General features: G+C 38.0%; 1 protein-coding gene across 2 annotated transcripts in view; it reads right to left on the reverse strand.

The window, feature by feature from the left end:
• The window catches only part of LOC121459478 (WD repeat containing planar cell polarity effector), a 283,095-nt gene that overhangs the window by 167,462 nt on the left and 100,971 nt on the right, over positions 1 to 14,662 (reverse strand). For both annotated transcript variants that reach the window (XM_041669297.1, XM_041669296.1), the window contains exons 2-6: positions 13,676 to 13,763; positions 10,307 to 10,354; positions 9,415 to 9,465; positions 6,507 to 6,577; positions 6,186 to 6,245 (exon numbers count right to left, since the gene is read on the reverse strand). In XM_041669297.1, coding sequence (XP_041525231.1) covers positions 6,186 to 6,245; positions 6,507 to 6,577; positions 9,415 to 9,465; positions 10,307 to 10,354; positions 13,676 to 13,736 — 291 coding nt within the window. In that variant the 5' untranslated portion in view covers positions 13,737 to 13,763. The remainder of the gene's footprint in view (positions 1 to 6,185; positions 6,246 to 6,506; positions 6,578 to 9,414; positions 9,466 to 10,306; positions 10,355 to 13,675; positions 13,764 to 14,662) is intronic.

The following is a 14,662-nucleotide window of genomic DNA, read 5'->3' on the forward strand; positions in this document are numbered from 1 at the left end:
CATTAAAGGAGGGGGAGGGGAAGGAGGAGCAGAACATGAGGGAACAGGATGTTTGAGATGGGGGAAGGACAGAGAGGGAGAGCGAGGATAGAGATATCTTGATTATGGGAGTTATTATGGGGTTAGCAAGAAACCTGGCACTAGGGAAATTCTCAGGAATCCATAAGAGTGACCCCAGCTAACACCTAAGCAATACTGGAGAGGGTGCCTGAACTGGCCTTTCCCTGTAATCAGACTGATGACTACGTTAATTGTCATCATAGAACCTTCATCCAGCAACTGATGGAAGCAGATGCAGAGATCCACAGCTAAGCCCTGGGCCGAGTTTCTGGAGACCAGTACAAGAGAGGGAGGAGACATAATATGAGCAAAGGGTCATGACCATGAGAGGGACACCCACAGAAACAGCTGACCTGAGCCATGAGAGCTCACTGACTCTGGACTGGTACAGCGGGGGAACCCGCATAGGACTAAACTAGGCCCTGAATGTGGTGACAGCTGTGTGGCTTCTGCAGTCTGTGGGGCACTGGCAGTGGACCAGGATTCAACCCTAGTGCTTGAACCCATTCTTTTTGGAAGGATACCTTGCTCAGCCTAGATACAGGGAGGGCCTTGGTCCTGCCTCAAAGTGATGTGTCAGACTTTGTTGACTCCACTTGGGAAGCCTTATCCTCTCTGAGGAGTAAATGGGGGACTAAGGTGGAGGGAATGTGGAAGGATTGGGAGGAGGGGAGGGAGTGAAAACTGTGAGAGGTATGTAAAATGAGAAAAGATTGCTTTAAAAATTAAATTTAATAAAAAAAATTAAAAACATTTTTTAAAAAAGTTGAAATCCAGTTGTGGTGGTGTGAATAGGAATGGTCCCCACAGACTCATGTGTGATGCACGATTAACAAAAACTCGGTGAGAGAAATTGGGGTTCAACCTGAAAACTAGAAAAGCAAATCAGCCAGCCACTGGCTCTTACCTGGATCTCAGTCCAAAATGGTGATCCTGCCTCCAGGAATCTCAGAATGGTCTAGACTGTGTGAAAGCTGTCTCCTCCCCCCCCCCTTTTATAATCCTTTCTAGGGCTGGGATTAAAGGTGTGCACCACTGGGATTAAAGGATGCACCACAGGTTTCTATAGCAACTAGTCTGACTACTGGGATTAAAGGTGTGTGTTACCACTGCCTGGCTGTAAGGCTGACCAGTATGACTGTCTTACTCTCCTGATTCCCAGCAAGCTTTATTTATTAAATACAACTGAAATGCCACTCCACGTGTGTTTGGCCCATAGGGAGTGGCACTATTAGTAAGGATGTCCTTGCTGGAGGAAGTGTGAGCAAGTGTGAGAGCAAGCCTTGAGATCCCATGCTCAAGCTATGTCCACTGTGACACATACTCTCCTGCTGCCCACAGATCCAGCACCATGTCTGCCTGCGTGCTGCCACGCTTCCTGCCATAATGATGATGGACTAAACCTCTCAACTAGAAGTCAGACCCAATTAAATGTTTTCCTTGATAAGAGTTGCCATGATCATGGTGTCTCTTCACAGCAATCGCAACCCTAACTATGATACCACTCCTTCTCCCTTTCCCTCCAGCAAAGAGCAGGCCTCCCAGGGATATCAACCTAACACAGAACAATAAGTTACAATAAAACTAGGCACAATAAGATTAGCCATAAGAATAGCCTCATATCAAGGCTGGGTGAGCCCCAAGAGCAGGTGAATGAGTCAGAGACACCCCCATCTCTACTGTTATGAGTCCCACAAAAACACCAAGCTAACAACCATAACATATATGCAGAAGATCTGGGCAGTAGGTGCGTGGTGGGGTGACTGGAAGGAGTAGAGGGAGGGGAAACTGTAGTCAGGATGTATTAAAAACAAAACTAACAAACAAAAAAAAAATTGGTGAAATCAAATGATTTGCATAAGGTCATAATTTATGTATGATAGGTTTGATATTTTTATATGGCCTATCAAATAACTCATTACAGCAACTAAAACTGGAAGCTATCTTTTCTTGGTGTTTTATGAATATGACTATAAATGTAGAATTATTATGGGCATAAACCAGAGAAAAACCAATTATACTGTATACACACACACACACACACACACACACACACACACACACACCTAACATTTTAACCTAAAGATCAGTGTGTAAGGTTACATCTATGCTTAATGAAAATATTTCTAACTAATTACAAAGTAATTTATAGATAAGACCATGACTAAAGGCACATACTTTATGGACTTTAACATTGCACCAGAGTGAGGACCTATTTAATAGTATTTAACTGAAACCATTTTTCCCTTTTAAAAAGTTTATGTAAAGGGTTTAAGAAAGTCAAAGCAAGAAACTATTAAATACATTCTGCTGATTCTTTAAGAAGGCAAAAATGAAAGTATACTTACTAGGTGCTGAAATCAAAACTCTAAATTGTATTTTATAATCTCATACTAGGTAGGAACAGGGATGATTTGAAAAAAACTCCTAAGAATTTTTAATCTCCAAATTTATATATAGGTAAGTCTTTATTTGTAAATTGTTCTGAATATACAAGAGAGAAAATTATTTTTTATAGGTTATAATTCATAGATCATGGGATCAATAATATAAACTAAGCTTTGGTAATGACAACCTGTAAATCCTCCTTATTTGACATAAAGATCCAAGCTCAGATTACATCCTCTTTAATCCTTTATTCAGCAGTAACCTCTTCAAAGGTTTCTAAACAAGTGAACCCTTTAAAAATTCCTTAAAGAGACTTCAACTAAATTGAATTCCATAAATTCAATTTTATCATTTCTTTATAAAAAATTCACAGTAGAGAAATGGTCTCATGCAAAGACTGAGAATCCAAGTGAGAACATCAAGATGTCCAGAGACAGGACTGGGGCTACAGCTCACTGTCTAGAAGTGTTTGCTGTGAAATCGAGAGGACCAGACCTCAGATCCCTAGTATTTATGGGAAACCAAGCATGACTACCTATGCACAGAAGTTCAACACCTGGTGCTGAATGGGGGTGGTAGAAGGCGGTTGGCTGCCTGCAGGTCCCTGGAGCTCAAGGTCAACTGGTGCCACGCCAGGACTGAATGCAAAGGAAAGCTTGGGAACTCAAGGAGGTCCACATCTTACTGCCACACTGGATGGTGTTCAAGAGGGGACTCGGGGACTAACAGGGCCCTTTCCTTAAACTGAAATTCTAGCTTGACCACCAAATTATTTTTACCTTACTGTGACATTAGAGATCTTTAGGGATGGAAGCCACTTACAGTTTTCAAAGATGTAGTGAACTCTTGCCTAACAGATAATTTTAGGAAGTCTCCCAAAGGCCCTAAAGGTGTAAAAAGTGACTTGGACCTGTGGGCACGGAGGAAGTTATCATATGAAATTAGAGTAAAGGGTCTATTTTAGAAAAGTCTTATTTATCAAAGAAATAAAACAGAACAGCCGGGTGGTGGTGGCGCACACCTTTAATCCCAGCACTCGGGAGGCAAAGGCAGGAGGATCTCTGTGAGTTTGAGGCCAGCCTGGTCTACAAGAGCTAGTTCCAGGGCTGTTACACAGAGAAATATTGTCTTGTAAAACAAACAAAACAGAATTTAAAAATTAAAGAAAACAGAACATAAAATTAGGTAAAATCCATTAGAACTCCCCAAAGCAAACTCACTGGTTGTCGGGGACCAGCCTCAACAAAAATACCTCTTGTAGAGGTGTGGAGATTTAGAAATATAGTAAAGAATATGAAGACACGAATGAAAATAATAAAATAGAGAAACATAGGATAGGATTGGAATGGAATTCCAGTGAGTACTCAAATATCCCTGACCCCAAAAGGTATGAGTAAGACAAAAAAAAAAAAAACTGCATTACCAGGATACAAGGAAACGTACCAACTGAAAGTCGCAGGCTTAGTCTACAGTTAAACCTTCTGTTGCTAGAACAAAACAAGTCACGCCCACACCCTAGACCAAAACATTTTGTATAAAGCCCTTCCCTGGGTGGAATCCCAATTTATCTCAAGGGAGCAGGAATTTAGCTGGATCCTTACTTAGACTTTTGTTTGAGGTAGGAACTTAATCTACTTCTCTATTCTTCGAGTCTAAGGTCTGGCTATTAGCCACACCTGTTTACAATAACCTTGAGAGAGCAGCACTCCCCACTCCAGGTCTAGGTGGAAGAAGGTCTAGGTGGTTGGGGTGGAAGCACAACAATAACCTTGAAGGAACTAGAGGTAAATTCCAACTCTCTGACCTTTGGTCACTGAGGAAACAGGCTCATATTTTCGGGCCTCCACAACTGGTGTACCAGTCAAAGCCACCAGGGCTGTCTACTGTAAATTACAAAAGCAATTTTGCATCTATTCTATCATTTAAAACATGTTTCTTTTCTGAGCTGAATTAATCCAATAATGAACGCTATCCTTTCTGTAACATGTGAACCACACACTTTTTGTCATTAAATTAAAGCAAAGAAATCTATCTAAAAATGATCATCTAACTGGGATGCTCCTCTGCATTTTTGCAAGATGCCTGACATGCTCCAACTTAGCCCAGGTGATAGTAAGGGTGGAGGCCAGGAGGCACACCTCTTAAAGGAGGTGGCAGGCTTGCCCTCCAGTCAAATAATTTTGAGCCTGTTTTTGCAGTGAGTTACACACAGCATTAGGAACTTCAAGTTTAAGCTGAACTAAATCTAAAATTTACTGGAGCACATCTTGATATTCAAGTTTGAAGGTCTCATTATATATTTCTATGCAAGTAAGTCACGATTTTAACAATGCCATCGTTTTGAAAGGTGTTCTAAGGAGAATTTTAGAAGTGTTATGGTTCTGAAAAATCTTCATTCAGCCTTGTAAACAATCTAGAAAGTAGAAATCCATGCCAGCTGACAAGGTCAGCTAACCTCCATCACTAAAAGGAGGACAATTTAGAAAAAATTAAAAAAGAAAAAACAGATTTTCTTTTCTTTTCTTTTTCTTTCTTTTTTTTTTTTTTTTTTTTTTTGGTTTTGTTTTTCAAGACAAGGTTTCTCTGTAGCTTTGGTTCCTGTCCTGGAACTAGCTCTTGTAGACCAGGCTGGTCTCGAACTCCCAGAAATCTGCCTGCCTCGTCTCCCGAGTACTGGGATTAAAGGCATGCACCACCACAGCCCAGCTCAAAACAAATTTTTTAAGAGGAAAACTAGAATTAACTAAAATAGTCTGTTAAAGAGGTAAATTAAGATATATTTTTAATTACTATGAATTTGATTTTAGGAGGTTTATGGATAGAAAAATGGGCCTGACCTATAAACAAGAATGTTCACACATTTAAAAAATTTGTAATGGAAAGCTCAAAAAATAAAATTGAAACTGTACATTTAATTCCAAAAATAAATTATAATTATTGGTAGTAGTGATGCAACATAAGTATACAGATAACTACAATTATACTTTTTATCAAAAGCACGTAAATTTTTTTCCAGACAAACGGTATTTTTAAGTGTATCAGCAAGACTAAGACATTTATTTGTCCCTTATTTTTTAGCCGATATGTGTTAATTATGATGTCCTGATTATGTTCTAAATCTAGGCGTGCTGAGCACGGGGCTGTCCAATAGAACTTGTTGCCGTGGAAATGGTCTATCTCTGCATCCTTGACTGCCAAGAACTTAAACTGGGGAGAGCTATAACTGAGGAATGGAAATTTAACTTTATTTAAAAATAGCCACATATGACTAGTGTCTACCACATATAGCCTAAGAGGGTCAACATGCAAGACTAACTCTCTGGTTAAATTAGGTTTCACTCTTATTTGCTTGTTCATTTCCATAAGCATGGTATTCATAAACTTTTGTAAGAATATTATACTGAACATGTTTTTGTCCTATTGTGTTATAATCATTTAAAAACTATGCCAGTGGATATATAATATTACACCAAGGTAAACCCAAGTAAAAAGCACTGCCTGCAAGGAGTCTTATTAGTGTTTGCAGTATGTCAACACGGCCACACTGGCTACTGAGACAGCTTGGTGGCCCGGGTCAATCTGTCTAATGTTCACTCTAGAATGACTAAAATTCAAACTATGAAATATCCACTCCTAAGAAGTTTTTCCATTATCTATCAAAACACAAGAATACCAACTATTACAAAGCTTTCAGCTCCATTGGCTAAGCACTGCGAAGGCTTGTCAAACCATTTTACCTGACAGAGGTATTTGTTCTTCCATTTGTTCAGCACACACGGACTGCTTTGCATCAGCTCCTGAAGGACAACAGAAAGAGAGAGTGCAGTTGGCTACAGACTTTGTCATCACCAGTTAAAGCGCTTCTGATTTCAAGAAAGGAGAAAAAGGGAAGGTGACCAACAAGCCACACAAAGACGCAACTGTGTGGGAAGCTCTCTCTGGACAAAAGCAAAGCCATCATCACCAGGAGAGCTGGTCCTTTATGAAAATTAAATCTGTTGAAAGATGATCTAAAGCAGATTTGTTTGTTCCCATTTTTGAAACCTTTTGAAAGATACCTCCAACTCTTTCAGTGAGTCTCGAAGTTTTTCTGGGCGTCTGTTTTTGAGTGTCCAAGGATAATCTCGTGCTGGCAAATAAAACATGTACAACAGTTAGTTAAACATGATTTAAATAAGAATCCTCTGCTTAGCAGTGTGCCTTAGAGGATTAGAATAAGACACCCCGTAATTGAGAGGAAGTGGACTTCATCTCTATTGCTAAATGACAGTCTTTTAAAAGGCTTTGTTACAGAAACAGATTTTTACCACAAACTAATCTCCCTGGTTATAATTTTGTGATGACAACCAACAAGACTCAGAGAACCCTTGACAAGTTTTGGTAAGCCAAGGGATCTAGCAATAGTTAGTAGTAAATGGCCTGTACTTTACAATTTAAGTAACTTTTTCATGAAAACAGTCAAGGTTCAACCCAAAAGAAATTCCAACTTCTCCAAGTGGCCAACTCAGCCCTGAAACTTCTCATTAACAAGTTAAATGTGGTAAGGAAAGAAAGAGAACATAAAAGTAATATGAAGGAAATTAATTTAAACATGACCAGAGCACTATATACTCCAGCTCAGAAAAAAAGAGGGAATCTTAGTTTTAACAACTAGGCATTAGGAATGGTCTCTGAAATAATTCTCTCAAATGTAAACACCAACTAAACCACAAACTCTTTCATCTCTAATGGTGTCCTACTTAAGAGATGTGTTTGTGCAATGGTGGCACAGAGCTTGTGGGAGTAACCAACCAATATCTGATTTACTCAGGGCCTTACTGTCCTCCATTGGACTTAATGGAACCCATTCCTGATACTGTTTCAATGGCCAAGAACCTGAGACTAGATATCTCATGGACCTAGGGACAGCTAAATGCTACTGTTTTTTGAAAACATAAAAATAAAAAAAAGAGAATATAAAGCACTCCTATTGACATTCTGCTATACTCATAAATGTCCTGTTCAACCAAGAGAAGCTTCTTCCTGCAGCAAATGGGAACAGATGCAGAGACCCATAACCAGACAGTATGCAGAGTGAGAGGCCTTGGAACACTCAACCCTAAACAGGCCATCTCCATCAAATCACTCCTCAAGGCTCAGGGATACCAGCAGAAGAGGAGGTGGAAAATGTCTAAGAGTCAAGGGGATGGAGGACACCAAGAGAACAAGGCTCCTAAATCAACATGAGCAAAGCTCATAGGAACTCTCAGAGACTGATGATGCACACACATAGGGCCTGCATGGGTCTGCGCCAGGTCTTCGGAGTGTATATAAGGCTTCTAGTTTAGTGTTTTGATGGATGCCTGAGTGTGTGAATGTATGGGTCTCTGATTCTTGTACCTTCTCTTGGGGTCTTTTCCTTCTGTTTGTTTGTTTTCTCCAATTCTGTTGTGTTAGCTTTTGCTTTATCTTATATTATTTTATTTTGTTAGAAGCCTGTTCGTTTCTGTGAGAGACAGAAAAAGTGGATTCAGATGGGAGGAGAGGTGGAGAGGGAGGGAAAACTATATGAGAAAAAAAAATCTATTTTTTAATAAAAGGAAAAAATAATTCTAAAATCCATGCCACAATTCAGTAACTATATACTTTTAATTTATTTTAAATAGTTTCAACTGAAAGGTTATATAGCAGAGGTACAAAAGTAGTCTAAAACTATATCTGTTTTAAAAATTAATAAAATTGGGGCAGGGGTCTAACTCAGTGATAAGGTACTTGCCCAGCATGTGTGAAGCCCTGGGTTCCATCTCCAGCACCCACCACATACATGGTACAAGAATAATACTAATAACATGTTAAACTCATTGGAAAATGAACTCATCTTTAGAGTGTCATAATTAATAATTCTAAAAATGAACTGTGTATATGAATATATATGTCGTGTGTGCATATACAAATAATATGTAGCATATATAGATATTTAAATTTAAAAGCAGAAATTGCTATGTATCTTATTTCAGCAGTTATTTGGCTCAATAAACATAATTTTGATGTGTAGAACATATGTACAAATTTTAAGATATGTGTTGCAGATACTAATGCAATATTCTAAAAATTAAATGTCAGTCCAATCACTTAAATAAGGAAAAAAAGCAAAGTCTTTCAGCTCTAGCTATAATCCAATAAAACTTTAAATTACACTAGCTTTAACCCACTAAAACCATGTCAGCCTGTAGTTGTACTATACATACAACATATTTATATCTTTCAGACTAACAACTAAATAAAACACGAATAGAACAATCTCACTTTATTAAAATAACACAACAGGGTTGGCAAGATGGCCTAGAAGGTGCAAGGACCCACTGCAAAGGCTGAAAACTGAAGTTCAGTTCTTGAAACCAACATGGTGGAAGGAGAGAACCGATTCCCCCTGACTTCCACGCACATGTTGTACACACACACACACACACACACACACACAAAATGTTAAAAATAAGTAATAAAATATGTTAACAATTTAGGTAAAACATAAAAAATTAGATGTTATCAGAATTTAAGCATGATTTATAATCATTTTCTCACACAAAAACGAGGTGATATAATAAATTTTACCATAGAACTTGCATGATTGATATATCAAGTCATCATGTTGTATGCCTTGAACATTTATACTTTTGTTAGCCAATTAAACATTTTAAATAAATTATTTTATTTAAAAATATGAAATAAAAATATACTTAATTTTAAGCTTTTGTTTGCCTAAGCACATATCTTACCAAAATTGTACACAGTAAAGATTTTAATGATTTAAATTAGAAAAGTTTAGCAAATACAATTATTATTCATGAGTTCATAACAATAAACAATAGGAATTAGTAACTATAAGAAATGTGGACAGAATAGCATTTATAGTTTGTGCAGGAAATAGTTAATTTGTAACACAACACTGTTTTGTAATAATTTCAAAACTATCTAAGGTGAACTTACATTCCGCCAGCCTTTGTTTTCCTTCTAAGTTACCATGCTCTGCTGCTGACACTGGCGAAGGAGAGATGGAAAGGAGAAAAGTGGAATTTGTTCTGATTAGAGCATCTTATATTTTTAGTGGGCACATACAAAAGACTGCGGCAGACACGATGTTAAGCTTTTAAAAGGACAGTTGAGAGAGAATGTGACAATGTGTGTTTGCATGCCGTAGGAGCCGTGTCCTTAATGCACAGTGAAAAGGCTTATACAGCACAACAGGTGGGCCAATATTCTGAGCTCCCAATCTCATCAGACAGGAAAGGGAACTGCAACCGAGCCCAGAGAGAAGCTGCTGCAGTCTGTCATCAGAGCTCTGAAGTCAGCCTATTAACCGCCATGCTAAGCACAGGATGCTCGCACAGCCCCCACTTCAATGAGGAACAGAACAGGAAGTAACTCTAGCTAGAAAGACCTTTTGGCCCATCATAAAACTTCTGGGATTAACAGGATTAATCAGATAAGGAAAATTGATCATTCACTCAGAAATGTCTATTTCAGATATCAGGTGAGGATCCAGGAGGCCAGCATCATGGGGACCAGTGCATTAACAATGCCCTCTGCTGGGACACCAATAAATAAATGTGACTAGACTGTCCTGATATCAGGCTGATTGGCAACAAAATGAACATTTTCATGTTATTCTACAGCCTTTTCTCAGCATTGCTTTATTTTTTGATAGATCAGATAGATATCAACCTCAGCATTTTTTTCTCTTTAAAAAACCTGAAGTGACTGCTCTTAAAAGTTTGGATTTTTATCTAAGACATAAATACAGAGCTTTTAATGTTGCTAATTCATTGCTCAGAATATTTCATATATAAAAGCAGTTAAACAGAACAGGTGAGTACTTTACCTGGTGCATCTTTCTTCTCATAGTACTGGTAGACGCCGATGTCTCTATCTATAGAAAGGAAGAAATAACATTAAATTATGGTAAAAAGTTCTGGAGAATAAGAAGCCAAATCATACTATATCAGAGGGAATTGTGGGGAGGAGAGCAGAAACAGTCTCCTTATGTTACTAGAAATAAAATAGCTCAAAAGCATCTGGACATGGGTTCATCTATTCTAGGGATCTGCAGAAACTGGAGAGTTTATCATCTAATGAGAAATCAGAATGGCATGAGGAAACACACAGAACGAGAATGGCATGGGGAAAGATTAGTGAAGAACTGAGTCGAGGAAGACCAAGTTTTCTCTTTCACACTTCCTCTGATATTTTTCACAGGGCGCTACCAAAAGGAACTGCCACTAAGCAATGCCAAATGAAGTCAGTGGATGGAAGAAAATGCCCTAGCTGTTGGATCCCGAGCTGTGGCTTGCTTTTCTCCAATTTAGCTCAGAAGTCTAGTTCCTATCCTATAGCATTTGGGAGGAAATCTGCAAGAAGAAAGGGGGGATTACCGGGAGCTGTGGATAAATTATTATCTGAAACTTGTTTAGAGTCAAAAGGCTTCCAAACCTATTCAAATTCAGATGCTCTGCTGGGCTAGGTAAGAGAAAAAGTGAGACTTCGCAGATGTTGGGATTGATTTAACCAAGGGATTCTGCTCTTGCAATTTAAACAAGAGAACGGAATAATTTTTCCATGTCTATGAATAATGAAATATCTCCTTTATTGAAGTAACACTTGTTTTCTTCCATGCAAAAATAATTCTCAGTTACTAACATAAGGAGGATACAACTGTCTCTCGTGAAGCGGAAGCAGTGCAGGCTGCCCCCTAGTGACTGCCTGCCTCCCAAACTTTGTCAAACTGATGGACAAAACCAACAGAAAACACAAGGAAAGCTGCTATAATTGAGTCTGCAAATACATAACAATGAGTCATGTGTACTTGATATACTCATGTATATGAGCATACTCAAGACCTACATGTTCATATTAGTACTCATACTAAAGCTATACTTTATTCATTATGAAATTAAAACCTGATTTTAAAGAACGCAATTGAATGTCTGTTGTTTAAATGGAGAATATCTCCTAAAGACTGACTGGGAGTCTGTGACCCCTTCCCTGAGCACTTACAATATTTTCTTAAGCCGAGTAGTGATTTCACGAATGTGCTCACTTTTTGATAGTTCACAGCATATTCTTACAATCTGTACACTTTTCAGTACATATGTTACACTTCAATTTTAAAAGTTTCTTGTTATTTAAAGCTATAAGCTAAGAACTGCAGGCATTATATATGCAAGCAATATCTCCTATTAAAACATTCCAGTTTATAAATATAATATCATTCCATATATCAATATATCTACCGCTCTAGAATAGAGTTAGGAAGATCATAAGGAACCAGGAATTCTGTGCACAGATCTGACCTTCCTGTACCTGGATGAGTGGGACTGAATGTAAGTAGGACAAGGGCATGTACATAAGCAGACTGGTCCAAGAAGTAATACAGTATGTTAGAACCCCTGCAGGTGCACAGTCCATACACAGAGCACAGCAGCTTGGTGTGGAGTATTGGAAGAAAAGATAAGACGACGTGGAGATCATCTAACTTGTGCCAAGGAGCACATGGAGTCAGAAGGATTTCTGCGCAGGAAAGAGAGGACACAGAATGCTAGACTGCTATCCAGCAGGGACTAGCTGGGTAACTAAAGACAGGGAAGCAATGAGAATCGTTCCGACTGAGAAGAAACATGGGTATGAAAAGAGAAGAAAACTATTTTCTGAGATAACTTTTTCACTTTTCTTTTTTTTTCTTGTGATATACTTTCAATTTTCAAGATCAGTTTAACATCAGTGTGTTCTAAGGCTTCTGTATCTGTATTTTTTTTTTTTTTTGGTTCATGGATTCAGCTCTTCCCTTCCTACATAATCTTATTCTCTCCAGAATTCTTTCTTCCTGCTTTTTAGTACTCGTCTTCGTTCCTGTAGGAAATCCTCACATACCTGGTAATTGCTCAGCTCCGACAAGTGAGGCTCTAGAAATCTTCTGAAGGCCCCAGACCTGAGTGGGGGGGGGGGGGGGGGATTTCATTGTCCAGCCAGGGACCAGAGCATTTCACCAAAGACCCCGAGAATATCAGGGTGGATGTTTTCTCAGTTACCCCAGGAGAGGATTCTATTCTCTAGCCCCTTCTTCCTTGGCAAATACACAAAGGCGAGAATACAGTCTTGGGCGCAAATGGGTTAGGAGGACCTCATCCGTCAGATGGCAGCTTCAGTGTCCTCCATTTGCAGCTTAGCGGGTCTTCTTCCTGTGGCTCTGGGTTCTAGAGTTTAGAGCCTCCTTAAGGAAATAAGTCCACACCACGGAGGTGTCTCATTATTTTATGCAGACACACATTCCCCCTGTTGTCACCCTGGGGCCACACCCCCATCTTCTGCAATGCATGCTCCTCAAGTTTCTGCCTCTCCAAGATTTTCTACAAATGGGCTGTCACTGGAACTGTTTTCTCTCGGCAAATGATGCTCAGATTTTTAGCTCTGTTAATTCCTTCATGTCTTCCAGTTCCAAAGTGTCCTTTTCCTAACCTCAGTTTTATGTGTTTATGCATCTTTAATTCAGTTAATCTTATTTTAAAAGCATTCTGGGAGAAAACAAATGTGTAAAATAAATTCCATCTCAATATACTCTAAGGAAAAAATAAATGAAAACATGGCATTCACTTGTTATTGTATGTTCAATATTAAAAAACAGTACTTTGCACAGTAAACCATTTTCTTGACAAAGATATAAAAGTAATATAAGTAAAAGTGTATTTCCAAATACAAAAATTAGTTCAGATAATTAAAGGAGAAAAACATTTTATAAGTTGTTTTCTAATGAAATATATATTTATCCTAAAATAAGCATTGTTAAAACAGTTATATTATTTCCATTCAAGAAATACAAAACACAAAGAACACAAATAATTATAGATCTCAGCTACATGTTTAAAATGTTTTTAATATCAAACAGAAATGTCTTTTCATGAGTTAGTCTGCAAAAAATGTATGACTATATAACAGATGAACAAGCTTAATAAAAACTGAACATGCGTGCATCTTTAGAAGGAAGAGCTATTAGACTAGTAAAATTAATTTCACAACTCAAGCCAAAATAAGTTAATAAGAGTATTTAAAAGATTTTTTTTCAACACCCAGTTTTTCATTGAGGATGAAAAACAGAGACTGCAACTCTATCTGGCAAATCCAGGCGCTAACTTTGTCAGCACTCACTGGTGAGAGCAAAGGAAACTGAGGAGCCGAGCCCGATCCAGAGCTCACTCACCCGCAATGTGTAAGGTGCTGCTCAGGGACCACAGGTGCAGCTCAGTCAAGCAGAAAGACATCTATCTGATGGCAAAGGAATCGCCGTCCTGTCCACAGTAATTAGAAAAAAAGAGGTACCGATCAATTATTTCCCATTGCCAATCACAATCTAAACCCCCTTAAAAAAAAAAAACTATTACTTGAGATATGGTCCATTAGATTAAACACATTTTCATGTATTTGGTTAATCATCCAGAAGTAAGCTCTAGAAAAAGAAATATATACTTCTTTTCCTGAATTTACTATGTTACCACATTGAGAAATGTGGTAAGGAGGCTATATTTGGGTGTTCAATAACATATGTTTGGTTACAGCTCTAAGTATACTTACAATTATTTAGTATGTGAACATCTTCTAAGTCAGAATTTTAGGAAAAATAGTTATTAAGTACAAACACATTTTGTGATACATTTTAATATATAAAGCAAATATTTTAGCTGCTCCACATATAAACAGGCTACAATGGAATGTGCAGGGTGAATAGCATAGAGTTACTATCATATGAGGTGCAGCCACTTAAAAACGAGCTGTATAAATTACATTACTATTCAGATAGTGTGTTAATCTGCATATCATGACAGACAATCCAGACACTTTTTAAAACAAGATCGTGAAAAATGTGTATCCTGAATTCCCTCCTACGAAAGCAGCAGGGACCAGTAACATACATCATTGAGACTTTAAAAAAATCAAAGAGGATCTCACCAGTTTGGATGATAGGAAGAAAGCCAGTCAAACTCTGGAGAAAGTTTACATTTCACAAATATTTAAAATAAATTTATATAATTTTCAAATGTTCACTTAGAAATTAATATAGCACAGTAGGCATAGCCTATGTTTTTCTAATGATTTAAACTAAGCACATGATAGAAACTATAAAAGAAAGAAATGTTCTTTTCAATGAACTTCTGGAAAACAAAATAAGCTTGAAAAGTATTTTAAGACA

This window comes from Microtus oregoni, unplaced genomic scaffold, assembly GCF_018167655.1.
Source record: "Microtus oregoni isolate MIOR12 unplaced genomic scaffold, Mior012 000019F_ref0000042, whole genome shotgun sequence".
NCBI classification, from domain to species: domain Eukaryota; kingdom Metazoa; phylum Chordata; class Mammalia; order Rodentia; family Cricetidae; genus Microtus; species Microtus oregoni.